The sequence below is a fragment of the Emys orbicularis genome, chromosome 2 (genome assembly GCF_028017835.1).
Source record: "Emys orbicularis isolate rEmyOrb1 chromosome 2, rEmyOrb1.hap1, whole genome shotgun sequence".
Classification (NCBI taxonomy): domain Eukaryota; kingdom Metazoa; phylum Chordata; order Testudines; family Emydidae; genus Emys; species Emys orbicularis.
In genome coordinates, this window is record NC_088684.1 from 259,452,572 (window position 1) to 259,476,689 (window position 24,118).

General features: G+C 41.9%; 2 protein-coding genes across 5 annotated transcripts in view; one reads left to right on the plus strand and one right to left on the minus strand.

Moving 5' to 3' along the window:
- The window catches only part of NSUN6 (NOP2/Sun RNA methyltransferase 6), a 45,924-nt gene extending 43,815 nt beyond the window's left edge, over positions 1 to 2,109 (minus strand). The window contains exon 1 of the mRNA XM_065397731.1: positions 2,058 to 2,109. The gene's annotated coding sequence lies outside the window, so the exon portion shown is untranslated. The remainder of the gene's footprint in view (positions 1 to 2,057) is intronic.
- ARL5B (ADP ribosylation factor like GTPase 5B) lies at positions 1,471 to 23,884 on the plus strand. 4 transcript variants are annotated; one of them, XM_065397732.1, is made up of 8 exons: positions 1,471 to 1,543; positions 1,578 to 1,661; positions 1,693 to 1,704; positions 9,023 to 9,083; positions 10,432 to 10,579; positions 18,757 to 18,840; positions 20,597 to 20,748; positions 23,154 to 23,884. In XM_065397732.1, the coding sequence occupies exons 1-8, from the start codon at positions 1,471 to 1,473 to the stop codon at positions 23,200 to 23,202; spliced, it is 663 nt and encodes a 220-aa protein (XP_065253804.1). In that variant the 3' UTR covers positions 23,203 to 23,884. The 4 variants fall into 4 exon arrangements, with proteins under 4 accessions (XP_065253804.1, XP_065253805.1, XP_065253806.1 ...); XM_065397733.1 differs by lacking the exons at positions 1,471 to 1,543; positions 1,578 to 1,661; positions 1,693 to 1,704 and adding an exon at positions 2,362 to 2,493; XM_065397734.1 differs by lacking the exons at positions 1,471 to 1,543; positions 1,578 to 1,661; positions 1,693 to 1,704; positions 23,154 to 23,884 and adding exons at positions 2,362 to 2,493; positions 20,879 to 20,954.
- The last annotated feature ends 234 nt before the right edge of the window (positions 23,885 to 24,118 follow it).

Below are 24,118 nucleotides of genomic sequence, written 5' to 3' on the forward strand. Positions count from 1 at the left end.
GTCCAATCCAATCATCCTAATATGTGCTTAATATATTTATATTAACTTTCCTCAAATTTAAAAATTCCAGTATACTACGTATCATTTATAACAATGAGTAACTGCACTGCAGATGTCAGGAGAAAGTAGCTAAGAAAGGAATGCTTGGAACTTTTGGCACTTAGGAAAGCATCTGAGATGTCTTGGGTTTTTGTTCGTGTCAAGGAAGCAGTCCAGGTTTTTGGTACAAGAAAGGTGATATCACTTTTGGGCATGGGCAGAGGAGACTAGATTTGGTGGGAGTGTAAGAGGGGGGTTGAATTGCTCATTCCCAACTTTAGCAACTATTGAAACAAATGAGCTGCCCCACTGCACCCTGTCCCTGTATCTAGCACTATGTCCCAGGACCAATAAGCACACTGCCTTGATGTTTCTACTAAATTTAACCACCACTGAAAGTTAATGTTTCCATTTAAAGTGTCATCAAATGTTAGCATTAATATCTTAGGAACTGTCACATTGTCTCATCTCCAAGCTAGTGTTTCAGAATATTTACGAGTCAGTAAAGATAGGGGACTTTTTTTTTTTTTAAAGAAGTCTATTCATCATGCTTCAAAGCTGAAACATGATGAATAGACTTCTTTTAAAAAAAATCTTTTTTAAAAAACAGATTCTCAAAACACAATTAAGCACCAATTTAAATCAAATCTGCAAACATTACTTGTAGAACTCAGGTCTCCACTTAATAGCGTTACAGTATGAACACTGTACATAAAGATGCTGATATGAATATTTTCATGGTATAAGTGACCTAAAACTTCCAGACACGTCTCCACAGAAAAGTGGTAATAAGTCTGATCTGGTTTAGCATTAGGTATAGTATTTCATGATGATATTCCATTGGCAAAATGGTTTGCTTTCATCCCCTATATGTATGGTATGGAACGCATAAACTCCCTCCAAAAACAGGCCAAAAAAGTAACCAAGGGTTCACTGAATTAATACCAAAATGTGCAGCTATAGTGAAACTGCTGAGCTATGTGACAAGATAGAAGTGTTTGTATTGCCATGTAACTAGTTACATCGATATTTTTATTTTTGTAATCCCTTACAGGCTATTTGTTCAATGGCCACGTTTTCAGGCCCCTGAAGATGCAGATAGGCAACAAGTGGAATTTTCAGAAATGCCTTGGTCCGCAACTCCCATTTAAATCAAAGGGGGGGGGGGGGGAAAGAGAGTCTCGGTGTTTATCTGCCTCTTTAAGTGCCTAAATACCTCTGAAAAGCCCAGTGAAGAGGAAGTGTCCGGGGCAGTTCCTCCCGGCCAGACTACGCACGGCAGGGCCCTCCCTACAGCGAGCAGGTGGGGCACACGCACCCGGGCCGGTCCTGCTAAAGCAGCAAGGATTTTCGGTGCCCAGGGCTCCGGGAGGGGTTGCACCGGGTAACACTAGCGAACGGCAGCACGGAGCGCCATCCCCCGCCCCGGAGATGGCGCTTGGTCACGTCCATACTGCGGCAGCTCCAGGGACAGCTACTCCACACCGGGCCCCGCGCACTGCCCGCAGCGGCTCTGCTTAGACCTGCCAGAGTAGCAGCAACGCCCGTCCTCCGGACAGGGAGCCGTTCGCGCGAAGCCTTTGGGCTCCGCACCGCGGAAAATCTGGGGCCCGCGGGGGAAGGCGGCGTCTGAGACGGCTCGCGGAGGGGAAGCGCGTCTCCCCGGTGAGGGGGGGCTCCAGCTTCCCGACCGCGCTGGCCCCACTCCAGTGTTGGGGGGGGGGGGAGTCCTACTGCCCCTTCGCCAACAGTGACTACGGAGCCCCCACCCCCAGCAGCGCTCCACGGCCTTTCACTCCCGCCTACCTTCCGCCTCTGCCGGAGCACGGCGGAAAACTCCGCCCGAGCCTCGCTCGGGATTGGTCAGCTGCCAGTGCTTCTACAGCGTGATGCCAACTTTTCCCAACCTAGCGCTAAACATTTCCCACGTCTGGTGAAAAATTCCCAACCTGGGAATTGGTGAGTGACATGTCTCAACGTGGGAAACCGGGAATTTTCATTCAAAACATGTTACTCACCAATTCCCAGGTTGGGAACAGAAGCACTGTTTGCCGGGGCACTAGGACCGCGGGCAGGAGGCGAACGCAACACCGAGCCCCACGGCTGAGGGTGACGCCACGTACTATTTTTTTCACGTCAGGGAGGAGGTAATGTGCGTAATGACGTTGCTGTTGGGCCACGCAGTGACGCAAGGCGGTCGGGGAAGGCATTGGCTGGAGAGGCGGGTTAGAGGGTGGCTCCGCCTACTTGGCTTTCTGGGCTCTGTCCCTTGTCCGGGGCCAGCCGTAGCCGCTGCTGTCGAGTCACCAGCGCCGGCCGGCGGCGTCCGTGCCCCTTTGTGTCGTGGGGACGCTCGGAGCGTGACGTCATCCGGCCGCGGGACGAGCTCGGCCGAGCCTAGTCTAGCCATGGGCCTGATATTTGCCAAGCTGTGGAGTTTCTTCTGTGACCAGGGTGAGCAGCGACCGCCGGGGGCAGGGCTTTGCTGGCTTGCGGGAGCCGCTGGGAAGCTGCCGGGGGGGAGGGAGGCCTGGGGTCCCGGCTGTGATGGGGAAGGGTCGGGACGCCCCTCGAGTGTTGAGGGAGCAGGTGGGGGGTTATCTCTGGGAGTTGGGGGGAGGGGAGTGCCTGGAGTGTGTGTGTGAAGGGGGGGTCGCACGGAGTGGGGGAGGTCGTTGGCTGACATTGAAGGGGAGGAACACAGGGTTGGGGGGGTCGTAGGCTGGCATTGAAGGGGGGAACGCCCGGGGTTGGGAGGGGGTCATAGGCTGACATTGAAGGGGAGGAACACACAGGGTTGGGGGGGTCAGAGGCTGGCATTGAAGGGGGGGACGCCCAGGGTGAGCGGGTATCGTAGGCTGGCACTGAAGGTGGGAGGTTGAGTTCAGTAGAGGGTGGGCTAATGCACCCTATTCTTTCAAACTTATTTTCTCATCACTGTAACAGCAGAGGCTTTCAAGGTCTCACTAGCTAGGGTTCCCCTCTCCTTCTGAGTCCTATTCTGTGAAACTGTGCATCCAAACTGCGATCAGCTGGGAAACAGTGCTGTTAAAATAATGTAATGTTGGCTGTGTCAAATTGAAAGGGTCGAACTTTCAAAGTCTGTGTCTTTGCAAAGTAAGCTGTCATGGGATAACAGGGAAGGTTCTCTCATGGATTGGTAACTGGTTAAAAGATAGGAAACAAAGGGTAGGAATAAGTGGTCAGTTTTCTGAATGGAGAGAGGTAAATAGTGGTGTCCCCCAGGGGTCTGTACTGGGACCAGTCCTATTCAACATATTCATAAATAACCTGGATAAAGGGGTAAACAGTGAGGTGGCAAAATTTGCAGATGATACAAAACTACTCAAGATAGTTAAGTTCAAAGCAGACTGCGAAGAGCTACAGAAGGATTTCTCAAAACTGGGTGACTGGGCAACAAAATCATCATTAGAGATGTTGAAATGCCAATACTGATCCTGGGACATCCAGCCTACCCCTTACTCCTATGGCTTGTGAAGCCATACATCGGACACCTGGACAGGAGCACTTCAACAATAGGCTCAGCAAGTCCAAATGGCAGTTGAATGTGCTTTTGGCTGTTTGAAGGGTCATTGGCACAGTTTGCTCACTAGGTTAAACTTCAGTGACAAAAATGTTCCCATGATGGTAGCTGCCTGCTGCATGCTTCATAATATGTGTGAAGCAAAGGGAGAGAAGTTTCCACAGGGTTGGGGCGTGGAGGTGAATAAGCCGTCTGCTAATTTTGAGCAGCCGGATACCAGGGTTACAAGAGCTCAGCATGGAGCAGTGCGTCTCAGGGAATTTTTGAAAACCCATTTTATTAATGACACACAGTGACGTGTTGCTTTTCTATTTTGTGCGTGTCAATAGTCTGAACATTGCTGTGGCTGCTGTGTGTATAGTAATGTAACATTGGAAATACACTTCTTGCTTTCCTCTGTCAATGACTCCCAACACTCACCAACTAGAACCTCTAGAGCTGCCTCCCAACCTACTGCTGGAGAGACAACCCCACACTCCATTCAGCTCCTGGCCTCTCCAGCCAAAAAGATATTGCACTGGCCCCCCATGCCTAGTGGAATGTGTGTGTGTGGGGGGGAATGGGAGTACAGTGGTGATGTAATGCCATTTTGCAGGGGCCGTAGAGCTTCAAGGTGTCTCTCCTGGAGGTCAGCCAGACACCTTAATATGTCTGTTTGTTCCTTCAGAATCCCCAACATCTCCTGCTGCATGCCACACTTATTCTCCTGGGCTTTTGTCCTGCTCATAATGTCCATTTTTTTTTTTTTTTTTTTTCTGTAAGAGTAATCCTCCACACCCTCTGGTCAGTGTCCACTGTCCCAGAGGCATTCATTATCTCATTAAACATGTCATCGCACGTTCTCTTTCGCCTTCGTCTTATCTGGGAGAGCCTCTCTGACGGTGTGGAGGAAGAGTTGAAGGCCCCACTTTCAGCTGTAAAACATGCAAAGCACAAAGGAACAATTGTCAGTGCAGCCCCCTTATCCAGTGCAGATTTGCTATATAAAAATCACTCCCCAGAATCCACGCAAGTGTGAAGCAGAACATTTTCATTTCTACAAGATATTCATTGAACCGGTTTGCCGTCCCAGCCATGATGAGTACAGCTGGGGGACAAGGGCACTGGAACGTCTGCAGAAGTGGGGGGCAACCCACGATGGGATCATAGTGGCCCAGGGGCCATGCCCCTACCCTTGTTAACATGGGCATAGTGTGGAGGTCAGGGACCAACGTTCCCCCTCCCAGACTGCATGCCTTGACAGGGACATCACTGGGGATTGCTTGCTATAGCCACCACAACATAGTTGTTAACCTCCCCCCATAGCTGCTGCTGCTGCTCTCTGGCACCCAAGGCACCACCCTATGCCCAGTCCAAAAGCTGGATCCAGGCAGAGGTAAGCACCTACTATGGAGCCCGGGCCACTGTGGGGAGGCCCAGACACTCCACCTGCCCCGGGCAGAGGTATGGGGTGCCTGAGAACAGCCCCCTGGCCCATGTCCCTGCACCCCGCCTGCCTGAGGCTTGCAGTTTGTGGGGGAAATGCCCCCGCCACCCAAACCACAGCCATGTGAAACAGTGGGCAGTGATGGCCCACCTGATTCCAGTGCCCCTGTCCCATTGGCACCCCAGGTTCTGGAGCTATGGGGAGGAAGGGAAGAGGTGAAAAATGACTGGGCGGGGGCACACAGACACTAGTTTTTGCGGCTTGAGCAATTGAAATGAATACTACCACAGTCTCCTGTAGGTCACCCTAGCTGATATTACGCTCTTGAGGGTAACAGAGGTGGCAAGGGAACAGCTGCTGCCTGCGTCCAGGTACAGACCAGGTCCTTATGCTCCTGTGCTATGTACTGTGATGATGCCTGCCAAATTAATACTGGAGTGGCTTGGGAAAGTGTCCTATTACAGTGGAAGAAATAAGGCACCCTTCAGAGGAACCTTCCACAAAGTATTGAGATCTCTATGAAGGATTCCCGGGACATCCCTTAGGTACCCTGTGTACCTAATTCTCAGGGTACCCTCTGCCTCGCTGGTCCAGACAATGAGAATCAGATAGCTGCTTTACCTCCACTGGTTATTTAAATAAAAAATAGCAAATAAGAATATGTGATCCCACAATATTAATGCTAAGTGCATACTCACTAGAGATTCCTTCTCTGGCATCACGCTCGGCCACGCTGCATTGCGGCGACTGGCTGGACTGCTCTGGGGTTACAAACAGTTCCTGACTCTCCAGGACAGTGGATCCCCTGCTTGCCTAGAATCATAGACTATCAGGGTTGGAAGGGACCTCAGGCCTGTCTCCCATCTTCCTCCTCCTCCTCCTTCCTCGTCCAGCACCACCTCCTCAATCTTTCCTGCAATGGCCCAAGACTCAGACTCTGAGGTATCCATGTGGCTCTTGGGGGTCATGGTGGGGTCACCGCAGAGTATAGCATGCTGCAGCTTGTAAATGTGGCATGTCTGCGGTGCTGCACCAGGGTGACTGTTCGTCTCCCTTGCCTTCTAGTAAGCCTGATGCAGCTCCTTTACTTTCTCTCGGAACTGCTGCCGATCCCTCTGGTAGCCCTTCTCCAATATCAGGGCCGGCTCCAGGCACCAGCTTAACAAGCAGGTGCTTGGGGCGGCCAAGGGAGAGGGGCGGCACCTGCGGCAATTCGGGGGCGGCAGGTCCCTTGCTCCCTCTAGGAGCGAAGGACCTGCTGCTGAACTGCCACCGCCGATCGCGGCTTTTTTTTTTTGTTCCCCAATTGCCGCCGCCGGTCGTGATTGCAGCTTTTTTTTTTTTTTTTTTTTTTGCTTGGGGCGGCAGAAATGCTGGAGCCGGCCCTGTCCAATATACTCCCAAGAGATCTCATAGATGTCCATATTTCTACAACTTGATCTGAGCTGTGCCTGGACAGCTCTTCTCCCCATACACCCAAGGAATCCACCACCTCCTGTGTATTCCAGGCCAGGAGTGCTTTTGGAGCATGGAGCTGGTGTGCTCAGCTGGGCAGACAAGCTTTCCACCGCAAACAAACAGAAAATGGGAATTCAGAGTTCCCGGTCCTTTAACGGGAGGGGCTGTTTCCTATGTACCTGGCTGCTGGGCAGGTGAGTTGAGAACGGTGACCAGAGCAGTCACAGTAGAGCATTGTGGGACACCTCCTGGAGGTGAGTTAAGTTGACATAAGCAACGCAGTGTCTACACTGCCACTACGTCAACTTAATTATATCGACTTAACTTATGCATACGCCTCTGGCGAAGGTGGAGTAATTAAGTTGACCTAGCAGGCGAGTTACGTCGGCCGGAGGGACCTGGTAGTGTAGACACAGACATTATTAGGTCTACTTAAGCTGCCTTATGTCAACCCAACTCTGTAGCGTAGACCAGGCCTCAAAGATGGCAAACTTAAAATGGCTCAAAGGAAATAATTTTTCACACTGCATAATTGGACTATGTAACTCATTGCCACATGATGGCCTCTTATTAAGTCTAATGAAGTACCATTCTATTATGACGTGCTGAATCTATTTGTTCCTTATACAGTAGATGTAATAAATATTTAATAGTCCTAGTTGAGTATTTTTAAGAAAAATTATTTAACTTTCATAACTAAAATTCCAAGGCATATCAAAGATTATAATACTTTGTTATAAATCTAATGAGTATGTTCCATTTTTTCAGAGTAAGCTGTAGCTTTCCATCCATGTGATATTCTGAATACATGGACTAAAATTTTAAATATGACTTGTTGAAGCACATGTTGGTACCCCATAGTTAAGTTTGAGTTTTAATTCTATTGTAACTCTTCATCTGTTCATGGTTCTGCTTTGTTTTGAACAGAGTAAAAATACCCTTTACTGTATTTTCCAATCCAACTTTGCACATACATAGTGGAAAAATCAAAACAGAAGACTTGTGGTAACTTAACCTGCTTTGTAGCTCCCTTTGTCGTTGTACAGTGGTTCTCAAAGTTTTGTACTGGTGACCCCTTTCACATAGCAAGTCTCTGAGTGCAACCCCCCCCCCCCCTTATTACAAACACTTAAATATATTTAACACCATTATAAATGCTAGAGGCAAAGTTGGGTTTGGTGTAGAGGCTGACAACTTGTGACCCCCCCCATGTAATAACCTCGCGGGGTCCTGACCCCCAGTTTGAGAACCCCTGTCGTTGTGGGTTTTTTTCTTAGTGTGAAGAAAATAGTTGCCATTTTAAGACTATGAATAGTCTTATATATGTACAATAGCATGCAAAAGTATTAATGCAGCATTTGGCATATCACTGTTTACTCCTGGGGGAATTTTGCACCATGGCGCGTGCGCACAATTCATGACCCCCCTGCTGAACCTCCCCACACCCAGACCCCTCTGGTGCAGGCCCAGGCCTTAAGCTGTCAGGATCGGGTGCAGCCTCACCACTGAGTCCATGTCCCCAGGGTGGGAAGGCTGGAGGGTGATTTCCCACCTTTGTGCAGCCAGTAGATTGTGCTCCCCACTGCAATGCTGTATTTATTTATTGACAAATAAAACTTACAGAATTTTGAATTATTGTGTGCAGAGTTTTTAATTTCTTGGCACAGAATGCCCTTAGGAATAACTGTTAAGTGGTCAAGCTCTTGGGGTTCAGGAGTTGCAGTGCTAAGAGTAGAAAGTTCAAACTGAACTCTTCTCTCCCTTATACTTACCCATTTAAATATGGTATCTTCATAGTCTTAAATAATTTATCAATATATGCAATCAATAAACTGAGGCATCTCGTTCAGCCTTATATGGTGGGTTAACATAATATTATATGCAGTATTTAGATTTGTGAGTTGCAAGAAAATTAGTTGAGTTGCCAACTTCTTCAGTTTGCCAGCTGTAAATATTCAGCTTTAGTTTTTGATCTATTTTTAGATATTACTAAAATACTGGTCATTCTGTAATTGTGTTCTTAACTTGAAGTACTGATATTCTCACACACACACCATTTCTTTTTGTCTTGCTTTGTAGCTTTAAGTCTTAAATTACATACAGTCTTCATATTTGGTTTAACTTCTGAATATAAAATGTATAAGATATTTCACTTTGTGACACCTATTCTAATAATTTTCATGCAAACTGAACATATCTAAAAAAAGTACATTGGCAGAACCAAGTTTGCAAGTCAACGTGCAGTCTCCATGTTCTTATGACTACTTTATTTCTCAAGCTTAATTTTGTATTAAAAAAATTGTTTCATGCAAAAGAGTAGCATTATCAATAATCATTCCTTTAAAATAAAACTTTACCATGGACTTAACTTATGTCCCTTGTAAGTATAACAACTCTTTCGGGAGATACTGATTTGTGGGTTTTTTTAGTCGGGAATCCTCCATACTCTGTGCAGGCTGTTCACCTAAAACAGACAAGGGGTCTTTGCTTTTTTTTAATATCAGAAAAGTGGTTAATAGTTGGCCAATGGTATCTCACCTTTTTTTGTTTTGCAGAACACAAAGTAATAATAGTGGGACTTGACAATGCAGGAAAGACCACCATTCTTTACCAGTTGTAAGTATATGAGCTATTTAAAACTTCTGTTTGTTTGATATTTTCATTCACAATTAATGTATGGGACCTGACTGAAAACTCTGGGGAACCCAGCTTAGCTTGTCTAAGGAAGGTATTTGTCATTCAATAATACTTAAGTTTTGTGTATACGGTAATAAAATAGATACAGGTGTTGAATTGTTTAGAGTTGAGCTTCATGTTAATCAGATACTCAGCACAGAGCATCACAGAGTGTTCTCGAGGACAAAGAATGAATCAGTAATCCTTCTGCAATTGAGATCTTTGGTAATTGATGAGTGGTGAAATCCTTTCACACATTGGTGAAAGCTTCCAGAAAGAAACTTAATTTAAAATCCATATCTGCCTTTATTTTTAGTCAGTTTGCAAAACCCACATACAGACCACTATTTCCAAAAGAAAAAAAAAGTCATCTCCCAACTAGTCAGTCATGTCACTGGTGGAACTAACAGTTCCTTCAGAATAATATTTCATCATGCTTCTATGGCTCCTGCAATAGAGGGCTATGGGTCTGGTGATGTCACTGTAGTTAAAATCAAAACAAACTCTTCCTTACCTCACAAGAGGGTATAGGATAAATCTGTAATTACTTGGGAAGTGCACAATTACTACGATGATGGAAGTGGTATATACATTTAGATAGAACGAAATAGTGTTTCCCTGAAACCTTTTCTTCTGTACTGTACATTAACAAAACAAACCATTGTTTTAAAGTTGGTACTGAGGTATTTTCAGCTGCAGATACAGAATTTCTTTCAGAAGCTATTGTGAAATCAGACAACCTTTACATTTTCCAGGTGCTCTGACAACTTTATCTTCAGATTATTCTAGCAAGATTCAAAAATAATGTCTTTAGTGATGGTGACCTGTTGGATCATGGCAGCTTTTGTTTTGTTTTTGTTTTGAGTACATTTTTTAGATGGCTACTAATATTAACAAAGTGTTAGTCAGATTTAAGCTTTACTTTTCTGTACCGGACGTTCATGTATAATTGTATACCCTATTTATCCCTATCTACATTATGTACTACTACAAATGCAGATAAAAGGGCAGACTCTTCACTCATTGATTGTAACTCATAAAATGCACCCAAACTGAATAAATCTTTCATACAAAAGATGTCTTTATATATCTTTAATAAAATAATAATGTTTCTTTAATAAATATTTAGATGAAAAAGACTGTTTTAAATAATTGCTTTACGGGAACAAAAAGGATTTACTTTTGTTATAACAAACTTGTCACAATATACAACTGATGCATCCGGAAGTTTCAAGATATTGCTAATTTTTTTTTTTTTTTTTTTGTGGTGTGATGTTGTTTCCCTTAGCTTAATGAATGAAGTGGTCCACACATCTCCAACCATAGGAAGCAATGTTGAAGAAATAGTAGTAAAAAATACCCATTTCCTTATGTGGGATATTGGAGGACAGGAGTCATTACGGTCATCATGGAATACCTATTATTCAAATACAGAGGTATGTGAAGTTGCCCCCAAACTATAAAATAAAGCAAATAAATGTAAATTTCAGTCCTGATAGCTTAGGTGGAGATTACATTAATGGGATATGGAAGAATTTACTCATATGCGAGGACAGAATTTAGGCTCAAATGCAGTAAATGATATAAGGCAGTGGTTCCCAAACTTTAACAACCTGTGAACCCCTTTCACTAAAATGTCAAGTCTCGCGAACCCCCTCCTACAAATGAATATTCCCCAGGATTTTCTCCTTTACCTGAGTATAAATTATAAAAGCAGTGATCTTGGAAATATAAAATTTGTTTTTATGACATGCTTATTACACACTATTTATTATTCATTACTATTTATCATTACAGTATTTTTATTATATTATGAAAATGGCAGCACTCTTCCAAGATCTGACTTTTGTAGCTTGTATCACTTCGAATAAGTATGTTATAAGACAAGGCTCCTATGTTTCATCAAGGAGTATCAGATGTGAAACAGCATGAAGGTATTTAAGAAGCCAACTCAAAGAGTTCCTCCTACACAATCATTCAGGTCTTGAGCAGTCCAGGCAAGCAACGCACGTTACAACAAAGCTTAAACTTGTTCTTCATAATAATTTTAAAAGCAATACTAGCTGCCTATTTAATTTTAATAGCAAAAAATATCCACCTCCCTTTCAATTTCTTATAAGGAGTCTTGAAGTTTAAATCTCCTTAGTGTGATAGATATGCTTGCTTTGATCTGCTTAGCTCTTGGAAGTCCAGGGGCTCCAGGCTGTTGGCCCCGTGCTGCCTGCAGTTCCTAGCAACAGCTCTGTCCGCCATTAGCGAATTTTTTCCCGAGAACCCCCTGTAACATTTCGTGAACACCAGTTTGGGAACCACTGATATAAGGTCATGGCTCTGTATTTTCATTAAATCAAGCTTTTAGTGGTTCTCAGCCAGGGGTCCGCATACTCCTGTGGATACACAGAGGTCTTCCAGGGGTACATCAACTCATCTAGGTATTTGCCTAGTTTTATAACAGGCTACATAAAAAGCACTGGCAAAGTCAGTACAAACTAAAATTTCATACCGACAATGACTTGTTTATACTGCTCTATATGCTATACACTGAAATGTAAGTACAATATTTGTATTCCAATTGATTTATTTTGTAATTATATGGTAAAAATGAGAAAGTAAGCAATTTTTCAGTAATAGCATGTGGTGACACTTGCTTACAAAATCAGAAATAAAAGTAAAAGTAATTTTTAAGTGAGGTGAAACTTGGGGGTATGCAAGACAAATCGGACTCCTGAAAGGGGTACAGTAGTCTGGAAAGGTTGAGCGCCACTGTTTTAGTGGAACAAAAGTTGTGTGTCAAGTGAACAGAGTAGTTCTTAATGTATTTTAACTAGAGAGCTAGATCTGCATGTCTAAATATGTGTATTAGCGTAGATACTTCAGGATCAGGAGATTTATTTTGAAATTTGTCACCTGCTGCTAAGGCACTTTGTAATTGATTACTACAATAGAAACAAAGATACATTATGTATGTGTTTCAAATGCCTTGTAATAAACCTCTACATGAGGGGATGCTGGACTTGATGGTTCTGAAGCAAAAAATGGGATCCTTTGGCACACAGCCAGTTTCCTGGTAATACTTAGAATACTCTTTCATCCTATTCTAGACAAATGATATTATTTGTCCTCTGGGATTAAACAGTGCAGTTGGGCCTGCCAGTCTGTGTACAGCTTGTATTTGAGATTTCACTGATTTTACAAGAGTTTTGTTTAGCTCAACACAGTTTAAGTGAAACTGTTTTCTAACTTGTTTGAGGAAAAATAAGAGCAATACACACATCACCTTTCTCCACAGTGAATGCAAAACTTAGTTGGGGATGGAGACCACTAGTGAATGGTTTAGCTTCTGTTCTCATGCGTAGTAATGTTTTTTTTGAAGCAGTGACAGTAGTGGAAAGAGAACAAAAGTTTTGCTAGGCAGCACTGTATACAAATGGTCAGCAGCTGCAGCTGCATTTATTCAGGGGACAAAAGTAACCCCAGCTGAGGTGGGAGGAATGATATAGTGATAAAGCTGCCATTGACCGAAAGGTCAGAGGTGACTTCAGCTGACCAATGTATTGTTTCCACTTTGGTTTATAACACCGCAAAGATCAACATGTTTGGGTTTTTTTAATTGCTGACACCTAATAAAGCTGTGCAGCATGTATTAAATCTCCATAATTTCAGTTTGCATGTGCAAACTTCTGTCATCGGTCGCAAAGATCTTCAGACATGTTGATTTTTAATACCTTTAATAAAAATAGACAGAATAGTTTCGAAAAGAACAAAAACATACACTACCTTATTGTTGAATAGCCATTCCACTTTCCAATAGGCTGCCTTCCTGCTACCTAAATTTGTTTCTATGCTAGTCCCTGCAGCAGGAGCTCTTACACATCACTTCCCTCAGGCTAGCACTGGAATCCTGCTTCACCCAGAAAGATAGCCCCAGAGCTTTGAGTGCTGCCTGTCTTGCTTCAACAGTCAACTGGTGCTGCTAACAAAGTAGTATAGATTGCTCTCCTCCCTTTCAAGAAATTGCAATCATTGCACAACACTCCAAGACTTACAGGGGTTGGAATTTGGGGAAAGAGCCTGAATCTGTTAGACTATCCCAAATGGTAGCATGAAGTCACTTAGCCAGCTTGCCTTCTACCAACAGCTTCACACAGGGGAGCCACTATGATGCATTGATTCTTTTGTGTTCAAATGGAACCATTTCCCAAATGTTTGTAGTTTATACCAGATATGACAGTTTACCTTATTATGATGGCTGGTAATCACAGTGCGAAGGTCTGATATAATAGGACACAATGAGAAGGTGCCATTGTGGTAGTTGCATTTTTCATTCACATTTTGAAGAATTATGTGTAGAAGATTTTTTCTGTTTTTTTTTTTTTTTTTTTAAATTGTGGTCCATGTCTACAGATAACTAGTTTATCAAACAGACATTCTGATCTTCAGTATTATAATTACATATATTAGTATTATGTCCACTGCAGTTTTACTTTTATTTGTACAGCCCTAAATTAATCTGTGAATCTATAGCCGTATATAACCACAGTTTTAATGTGTAGCTAAAACTAAATGTAATCTTAATGAAACAGTTTTAAAAATAGTCCCAGTTTAAGGCTTTTCTAGCTAGTTTCTCTGGGTAAAAACCATGATTTTGCTTGGTAAAAGTCCGCTCTGGTAAATACTGTCATCTCTGTTTCAGAGCCCGGGTCAGCTGACTTGGACTTGTGCTATGGAGCTAAACAACATTGTAGATGCTCTGGAGGCCAGGCGCTGAGACTGAGCAAGGTGGGAGGGTCTGAGAGCCCAGGCTCCAATCAGAGCAGGAAAGTCTATACTGCTATTTTTAGTCCTGTAGCATGAGTCCAAGTCAGTTGACCTGGGTTCTGAGACTGCTGCCATTTTTTTTGCTGTGTAGAAGCACCCTGAGTTTTCTGTCATAAGCTATAACTCCAGTGCTTATAGTTACTGCATCCATCTAAAAAAGAAAGTTTTTAGCCCTCATAGTTGTGGAATAAAGTTTGCAAATGTGGAAAGAGTATACTCTGCCTGCTGAGAAACCAGAAAGCAAATAAAAAGAACGCCAATATCTTTTTATAGTTCATGATTTTAAGCCAATCTCAAGCCTTTTTGAGTCTTGGCTCCTAATGTTTGAACCTTTGGGGTTGGCAATACTGTTAAGCTCTATTCTTGAGATAAAAGTTGAAGAGAAACTTCCTCTTTGCTGTTGAAAATTTCATGATCCGATCAAGTCTAGTGATGTACCAGGCTTCAAAAAATTATCAGACCATCTGGAGCAGGGATTGGCAACCTTTGGCACGCGGACCACCAGGGTAAGCACTCTGGCGGGCCGGGCCAGTTTGTTTACCTGCCGCATCCGCAGGTTCGGCCGATCACAGCTCCCACTGGCCGCAGTTCACTATTCCAGGCCAATGGGGACGGCGGGAAGCGGCAGCCAGCACATCCCTCAGCCCGCGCCGCTTCCCACAGCCCCCATTGGCCTGGGACGGTGCCATTACCCTGGTGAGCCGCGTGCCAAAGGTTGCCAATCCCTGATCTGGAGGATTAAAACCTACTAGCCAGAGAAATATACGAGGTCTTGGACAATGCTGTCATGAGTAACTTCATTCACTCCACCCCGTTTCCTTGCTTTCTGGGATTGGGGCGAGTGCTTAGATTCCTTCCAAAGTGCTGTCCCTGGTGTCTGAAATTCAGCTCTCTGCTGCTGGAAGGGAAGAGTAATTTAGTCTTTTGTCTCTACTCAGGCACTTTGTAATTGCTGAAAGCACTTGAGGGAGGAAAGAGGTTGCTTCACTACATGAACCTTCCCTGGTCTCTCCCCCATGAATAACCCCAGTGACATGCTCTACTGTCCCTCCTAGACTTCAAAAGCAGCCCCAGCAGCATTAAGTTGATTGATTTTTTATTTTTATTTTTATTTTGGTAGTTTCACTGCTTTCTGAATGACCAGACTCTTGTTAATTTTGTAAGGGAAGTGGTCTGAGGAAGGTGCAGATAGGTTTGGGAGTTGTGATGATGAGTTCCAATGCTCCTTGCTATGCCACTAACTTGCGATTGTAGCCTATACCTTTTCCTGTTTCCTTATCTGTAAAATGAAGGTAATATTGCCAATATTTCTGAAGTGTTCAGAATTAGTTGTTTGAACAGTGTTTTGAACATGCAAAATGCTCTATAAATTATATCTTATGCTTGGTAAAGCTATGAGCAGTAGCAGAGGTATTAGAGCTGTTTCTATGCAGTTTCAGGAAGACAACATTAGTTTACATTTGGAAGGTTACTTTTACCGTTATAAGAGCTAGAACTCAACTGCCGTGGAATTGTGGGTACACATCACCTCTGAAAATTAGTCTATAGATAAACTTTAAATTGTATTACAGTAGGTCGAGTGGATATCACTCATTCTATGTAGGGGGCTGAAATTCATCTTTAATTAGGGTATGTGGGCTGGAATAAAAATTTAATATTCTCTTCAATCCATAGTGGAGCTCCTTCTTAGGTCAATGGGAGGTTTGCCGAGAAATTGAATGTAGAGCTTTATGTGGTGGTTAACTTTTTAATTTTTTCTTCTATTCAGTATCATTTAGTGGAAAAATGTTCCCCTTTAAGACCGTGTTATTTCTACTCTCTCTTTTCCTTCCTCTTCCCCCTATTTTCTGTCTCTCCATTTTCCTTCACTGCAGCCACTGAACTCCCCTGTCAGTGGGCTTCATTCCCAATTCCATCTTTATTCCACCACAAAAATGTGAAATAGTTGATGACACTTTATATGTCAGCATTGTTGGGATTTCCTCTCTAAGATGAGATTAATGGCAAGCCAGGAAGCTCATGCCCCTGTTTCAGCTTTTCTGCAGACACAGCCATCAGTACTACATCAGTTTACACTTGAAACACAAGTTGAAGCTTACCTTTGTAACTGTGAGAACTAGCATCTTATATTTTCTAAGTAAAAGCTTAAATTCTGAAGATGCTGAAGGTATCATGTGGGTCATATTAAATATATTGGGTAGGAGAGATCTGGTCTGTGGGCTGCAAGTTTGACATCACTAGTCTAGAGATTCCGGTTAAAATAAGGGCCCTTAAGTGCTATGCGACTGCAAAGCTAAGGCCTCTGTCAAGCACTGAGATCTTCTCTGTGCTATTGGCAGTTAGATTTTTTTTTTAAAGCCCGGATAGTAACAGGTAAAAATGTATTTCTAAAATCCATCACTTTACAGTGCATTGGGGGGAATTCAAGCTTAGACATTTTCTGATACATAAGGCATACTGACTAAGTGATCATTGCTCTGTGCCTGGCTTTCAACTATCCACTCACCATGGGTCAAATTTCCATTATGCACATGACCAGCAAGTTCACATCTGACTACACATGTGCAATCGAATTTGCTTGCACTTGTGTAGCAGGGTACGCACAGTAATCATATAGCAGTAGACAGTCTTGGGGCTGATAATTCAACCTTAGATCACCAGTAAAGTATACTATATTATATATATCATATAGGGCTGCCAATTAATTGCAGTTAACTCATGCGATTAACTCAACAAAATTAATCACGATTAAAAAAGTTAATCTCACTGTTAAACAACAGAATGCCAATTTCTTAACTATTTTGGATATTTTTCTACATTTTCAAATATATTGATTTCAATTACAACACAGAATACAAAGTGTACAGTACTCACTTTATATTTTTATTACAAATATTTGCACTGTAAAAATAAAAGAAATAGTATTTTTCAATTCACCTCATACAAGTACCTACTCCTGGGGGCATTCTGTGCCAAAAAATTAAAAATTATGCACACAATATTTTAAAATTCTGCTAATTTTATTTGTCAAAATAACAGTTTCAATTATTTTGGTAACTTATTTCAAAATAAGTGTCAGCAAGTATGTCTGTAACAATACAGACACACACAAAAATTCCCACGGGAATAGAGTTATGACAGCCCAGTTCCTGTTTCTTCCCCTCCTCCCCCCTCCCCCCCCAGCCAGGGGGCCAGACACTCGCAACCCCTCCCCCATAAGCCCAGGGATACAGAGGGAGAAACAGCCTGATGCTCAGTACTAAGCTTTCATGGAGTTTCCTGCTCACCACCTTCTCCTTCCCTCAGGGCACACTGGGAACTGCAGCTGTCAGGAACCCTAGCTCCCTTTTCTTCCCCCCAGCAGTGTCTGTGTGCGAGTGGGGCTCTGCTGGATCCAGTGGCCCCTAGTGGCAACTAGCAACACTGCCCATTTCTGTGGGGGAAAGGAAATTCTGCGTGGACATTAATTTCTTCAAAATTCTGAATTGTGCAGTGGTGCAGAATTCCCCCAGGAGTATACACCTGTCAGGGATGATCTAGATAATATTTAGTCCTGCCATGAGTGCAGGGGACTGGACTAGATGATGTCTCGAGATCCCTTCAGTCCTATGATTCTATACATTCTGCTCTGCCGGTGGGGACAGAGCCTGCCCCACTCCTACCTCCTCAGAAACACCCTGAAGCCCTGCCGCTCCATGCCAAGCGTGCCGCAATAGCGAGCAAGAGGAACTGAGTGTCACACTGTCTCACACGCACAACTGTCCATCCTCCCCTCCTCCCCCCAGCGGTGATTTACATTTCTACCAGCTACTCCGGGTGCCCAAGCTGACCTGCCTGGCTGCCAGGGAGTGGCACGTGACCACTCTTGCGGCTTCCCTTTGCTTCCCCATCAGAAGTCATTTTTCTGCAGGGAAGCAAAGAAATCTGCAGGGGACATGAATTCTGTGCATGCACAGTGACACAGAATTCCCCCACGAGTAAAGTACCATAGTGCAATCTCTTTATCGTGAAAGTGCAACTTACAAATGTAGATTTTTTTTTTTTTTGGTTACATAACTGCACTCAAAAACAAAACTGTAAAACTTTAGAGCCCGCAAATCCACTTAGTCCTACTTCTTGTTCAGCCAATCGCTAAGAGAAACAAGTTTATTTACATTTACAGGAGATAATGCTGTCTGCTTCTTATTTACAATGTCACCTGAAAGTGAGAACAGATATTCGCATGGCACTTTTGTAGTTGGCATTGTAACATATTTACATGCCAGATCTGCTAAACATTCATTTGCCCCTTCATGCTTTGGCTCCCATTCCAGAGGATATGCTTCCATGCTGATGACACTCGTTAAAAAAAGTAATGCATTAATTACATTTGTAACTGAGCTCCTTGGGGGAGAATTGTATGTCCCCTGCTCTGTGTTTTACCCTCATTCTGCCGTATATTTCATGTTATAGCTGTCTTGTATGATGACCCAGCATGTTGTTCATTTTAAGAACACTTTCACTGCAGATTTGACAAAATGAAAAGAAGGTACCAATGTGAGATTTCTAAAGATAGCTACAGCACTTGACCCAAGATTTAAGAATCTGAAATGCCTTCCAAAATCTGATTGGGACAGAGTGTGGACTATGCTTTCAGAAGTCAGTTGTGTTGGTTAGAAAAGTCCAAGTCTGTTATGCATAAAGAACATTTACTAACCAATGAGTCTCTCTTGCAAAGGTCAGACTACAGAAAATACATAGGTGGAACCTTGTTTACATGTAGTCTGAGAGAAACTTTTTCTTTTATTTTCCGTAGTTCATCATTCTTGTTGTTGACAGCATTGACAGAGAACGACTTTCTATCACAAAAGAAGAACTTTACAGAATGTTGGCTCATGAGGTATATTTAAAAACTCAGCATTCCAATACTTTTGGATTGTAGGCTTCCTTTTTTGTTAACACCCAAATAATTATAAACATGAAGACTTAACCTTTTACAAAACAAAGTTGTTTCATTAGCATAGGTATTGATGTACATTAACTGTGCTTTTTAAAAATTTTAGATTGTCGGTGTCTAGACAAGAACAGTCAGGATATCATGAAAAATACATGCTCCATGTTCTAACACTCTTAGGAGGGTTCATTCTATTGTAACAAGGTAGCAGTTTCTTTTATAAAAATTATACAGATTATAAGAAGTTTTTATGTTTAAACTTCATGCTGTCTGACTTGTACTGTTTTTCCTTCCTCTGTCTTACAACTACAGCTAAAAATGAAATTTTGAAGAAGCTTGAAAGCTTCTAAAACAAGTTTTGAGATTAGTTTTCACTATTGCTTGCATCCTATTAATGTAAAGAATCATAAATAGTGTTATAAATGGTTAATCTTTGGATTATGCTTGCTTAATGCTCTGATCTAAAATGAAGTTTTGGCTATTAGCAGTTCTCAGTGTTATCTGAGTGATTCATAATCTATTTCTAAAAATGAAAGGAAATTGTCTCTAAATGTCTCAGTTCAATAAAAATAGTTTTTGCTCTGGGGTTGGGGGTGAAAAATAAATTCTGAAATAGATGGGAAGAAGCCTTTTGTTCAAAATCTTCCCCATGATTTCAAAATGGATCCCAATATTGCAAACACCTATTCAAATACTGCCTCAGCATTGGGGGGAGAGGGGACTACATGACCTATCAGGGTGCCTTTCAGCTCTACATTTCCATGATTCTAAGAAGTCTTAATTCATGTGAGTTGTCCTGATGACTGACTTCAGTCAGACTAGTCTATAAATTAGGACTACTTGTGAGAGTATGGATTTGCAGCACTGGACCTTAACTTTGCTTTTGTTTCTTTAAAGCATCCAGATATAGAAATGGATCTCCACTAATCCTAGCAGATTAATCGGTATTGAACTCTTAAAATTTGACCTAATGGTTTCTTGATTATGAAATGTCTTTCTCTCTCCTGCCCTGCTCCAAAAAAATCTGCTGCTCCTATTTTTGTTGCCTTAATTACATGGAAAGTTTAGACAACATTTTAAATGTCTCACATCTAACAAACTATTCAAACATTACTAGTAAGAACTGCCCTTTAGGCAAAAGTAACAAAGCTCTTAAGGTATGAGGTGGATTTGTTAAATTATGAAGTATAGTTTCTTCCTTTCCTGTCCTAATAAAATTTCTAAACATTTAAATTTATTATTAAAAAAAAAAAAAAGCGCCTAGAGTTGGAAGTAATTTCAATGGAATGATGGCATGTTAACTCTTCGACTCTGTAATTATCTCACTTAAAGATTTCCAGAATGTTCCTCCAATAGTAATCTAATTTGCTGAACATACTGAGCTGCTTTAGAAAATATATCATTTGTGTCTTTAGTCATCAGTGAAGTGTGGCAAGACCAAAGGACCAAGAAGTGAAGCAAACCCTAATTTGATGCCTGAAGAATGTTAGTTAGAACAGCTTTCTAAATGAATCATTAAGTTTGTCTTTCACTATAATTTATTGTTGGAATAAGCCTCTCAAAATTAAATGTTACTGCATAATTTTAATATAGAATGACTTTACTGTAACTGTGGGAAAATATATTTAACATTATATAACCTTTAGATTTTTATCATAACATTGGCATCATAAGTACTATAAATATTCTGTCTTGCTTCCAGGATTTACGGAAGGCTGCAGTTCTCATCTTTGCAAATAAGCAGGACATGAAAGGTTGTATGACAGCTGCTGAAATATCTAAATACCTCACCCTTAGTTCCATAAAGGATCACCCATGGCACATTCAGTCCTGCTGTGCTTTGACTGGAGAAGGGTAGGTGTCCAGTAATGTGTGTCTAAGTTCAATAATGTAAAATAAATGAAAAACTGTGTGTGATTTAAAAGCCCATTGGCACTGGTCTAGGTCTTCTGAAATAGGATTTTTCCTATTCTCACCTTTGCAGATATAATGACACCTTAAGTATATCTTCCCCTTGACTGACTTCTGGATCTTCCTTACAGCTGAGTCCACCAGCTTTAACTGATAGGATGTTTCAGTCGTTTGGAAGAATGATGCTCTACACTCCTGAGGGCTAGCCCATTCACTCTCACTATGTCAACTGGCTAGCCTACTTGCTCTTTGTTTAGTGTCTGTAATACCCGGGTGACTGCTTCAACTCTATACACTAGGGCAGCAACTCTGACTTGACCAGAGGGTAAAGAATATAAATAGGGTGTGGCTTTCAGCCTCACTGTGGTGATCATTTATGAACCCCATTTTCGCTTGTGTAGGAGCCAACAAATATTTTAGTGCTCCTGGAAATTCCTACCAGTAGACTTCCATCCCTTCATCCTGGAATGTCTTTTTAATGTGTAGTCCTATCAGACCTTATTTTGACTTTTCAGATGTATACTCAAAAAGACATGTTTGTCAACATTCACTATGACATGAAGACCTACTTTGTTACTGGTGTAAAACCCATTACCTATATGCAGTTGATGTAATTGACTTATTAACTTCTATCTCAGTTATGCCAGCATAGTTACTAAAATTTAAAACAGAGCTTTCCTCAGACCCTTGGAATTCACAGATCAGACATTCTTGGTGTCTGACAGGAGCTAGCCATTGGTTTTTCTTTCAGATTCAGTTACCCAGTTTTCTTAGGTGCCCTAAACATATGCCTTGATTTTCAAACAGCCTCATCATTTGTAGAATTCATTTTGTTTCAGCAGTAAAATAGTAGAAGAATATTCTATGATAATGCTGCCTCAGGGCTTTAAAAGTAGTGGATATAACAGATCATTCAGAAGTTTAAAAAAAAAAATCTTCCCCACAATGATGAAATGTGAAGTTTACTTTTCAGATAGAGCTGGGACTGTCCTGTGAAGTGAGTGTCTGCCTGTACCTCCATCACTTTCCCTGACCTCTCATAATGGGAGGTACTGACCCACTTTTGGTCTATTAAATTTGGATATTTATTTCCAAAAATTAAGCCATTGACTGGTCCAACTAGCTACTATTATTTTTGCTAAAGGCAACTTGGATAGGTAAGTCATGAGGATCTGGCTTTGTGTAAACAGATCTACATTTTCAGGTCAAATTATTTCCTTTCATATTTAAATTGGTGATGTACTTACTGTAACTTTGTTCTTAATATGTATATTCTATGTAATTCCACATTCTCATTTCAAAATTTATTGTAAGGAAGCATTAATTAAGCCAGTGCCTTTTTCTTTAGTGTACGCAAAATAGAATTTTATTTCTTCATTTAATTTGAATCATTTGAATATTACTTAAAAAGGCTTTCTTTAATGAAAAAATGGGATCACTCTCTCCTTGGCCCTATTGCGTTACCAAAATTCAGTGTTAATGGATAATATAGGGTCTGACCGTATACTACAACCAAAAGAGAAATGTCACTGGCAGTTGTTTTAATCCATCAATATACAGCTTTGGTGCTTCTTGGCAGTCAATTTTGAGTTTCAGCCAGACATGATTTTGTGTTAGCCTCACCCTGGCATTGAATGAAGATCTAATGTAAGCAGCATTTGAAATGTGATACTTGTGTTAGCCCTAAGGCAACAGTTATCAAACTGTTGGTTGGGACCCCAAAGTAGATCGGGACCCCGTTTTAATGGGGTCGCCAGGGTTGGCGTTAGACTTGCTGGGGCCTGGGGCCAAAGCCCGAGCCCCGCTGCCCCAGGTGAAAGCCGAAGCCCAAGGGCATCAGCCCTGGATGGCGGGGCTCATGTTACAGGCCCCTGGCTGGGGCTAAAGCCCTTGGGCTTTAGCTTTGCCCACCCCTCCCACATACACACACGGGGCAGCAGGACTCGGGGGCTCAGGCTTCAATCCCTCCTCTTGGGGTCATGTAGTAATTTTTGTTGTCAGAAGGGGGTCGCAATGCAATGAAATTTGAGAACCCCTGCCCTGAGGCATTGTGGTAAGTATTCTGTACTGCCATGTGGTAAGTATTCTGTACACCCATAAAGATTTTTATATCTGTCCTTTCACTCCTTGGATGATATGTATTGAGAGTAGCATGTTTTGGCTCTAGAAGGGAAATTGAAGATGAACTTTCTTTCATGTGATTGGAGCTTTTGGCTGCTTTAAAAGAAATCCTGCCTAGGCCACGTGCACCTGTAATTGATGGCGAAAGATAGTGCTTTTTGGTAGGATGACTTGTATGAGAGCAAATGGTTAAAAACTTCATTGCGACTTCTCTTATTAATTTTCAGATTATGCCAAGGTCTGGAATGGATGACCTCCCATATTGGAGTGAGATAACTTGTTGCAAAAGAGACTGCATCTGTTTATTCTGTGAACATGAACATTTTCCTGGTACTTCTGGTTGCTAAGGTAGCGACCATGTTTAATTTATAATGACAGAAACCTCTGAGCAGCACTTGAATCAAGTGCAGCTGAACTGAAACACAAAGTATTTTTAACTTTTTTAATGCACTACTCTTCCACAGGATGAACATGTGAATCTGTTTCAGTATCAAAGTTCTCCTGGCTATTCTAATTTTTCAGTGGTTGCCTTGTAAGATATCTTTCATCATGGAAAATCTTTCACACTTGATTTTTGTAATGATGCAAACTATTTCTGTAATTTACTACCATAGATAAATTTCTTCATTAACACTGGGAAAAAAAGTGAATAGATTGATGTTTACCCTAGCATAGCTTTAATGATTTCAAAAGATTGGGCTATGGCTATCTCCAAGGCAGGTTTTAGGTATGTTAAGAATTGTAATAGTCAGCACTGAAACAGTTATTTATGGTTGATATGCTCTTCCCCCCCCTCCATCCCCCCAATATGTGTAACTGAATTTCTGCCTTAAAAGAAAACATGCCCTTTTTTATTCCCATGTAAGGTAAGTACTTCTGGGTCATATATTTACCTGAAAACACAACTTTGCCAGGTGGATAAAAATCAGTTTTTATTTAATTAAAATGCATTTTTCTTTTTAAAAATGAACCAGTTTAAAAATTTGAAATTGACAACATATTAAGTGCTAAATTTAGTGTAATCTTTTAAAAACAACAAGGAGTCTGGTGGCACCTTAAAGACTAACAGGTTTATTTGGGCATAAGCTTTCGTGGGTAAAAAAACCACTGAAGTGGTGGGTTTTTTTACCGACGAAAGCTTATGCCCAAATAAACCTGTTAGTCTTTAAGGTGCAACCGGACTCCTTGTTGT

Coding starts and splice junctions, on each gene's coding strand:
- ARL5B (XM_065397732.1), top strand. CDS start 1,471: ATGGCGCTTGGTCACGTCCATACTGCGGCAGCTCCAGGGACAGCTACT. Junction 10,580..18,756: donor CCTATTATTCAAATACAGAG/GTATGTGAAGTT, acceptor TATTTTCCGTAG/TTCATCATTCTTGTTGTTGA. Junction 20,749..23,153: donor TGTGCTTTGACTGGAGAAGG/GTAGGTGTCCAG, acceptor ATTAATTTTCAG/ATTATGCCAAGGTCTGGAAT.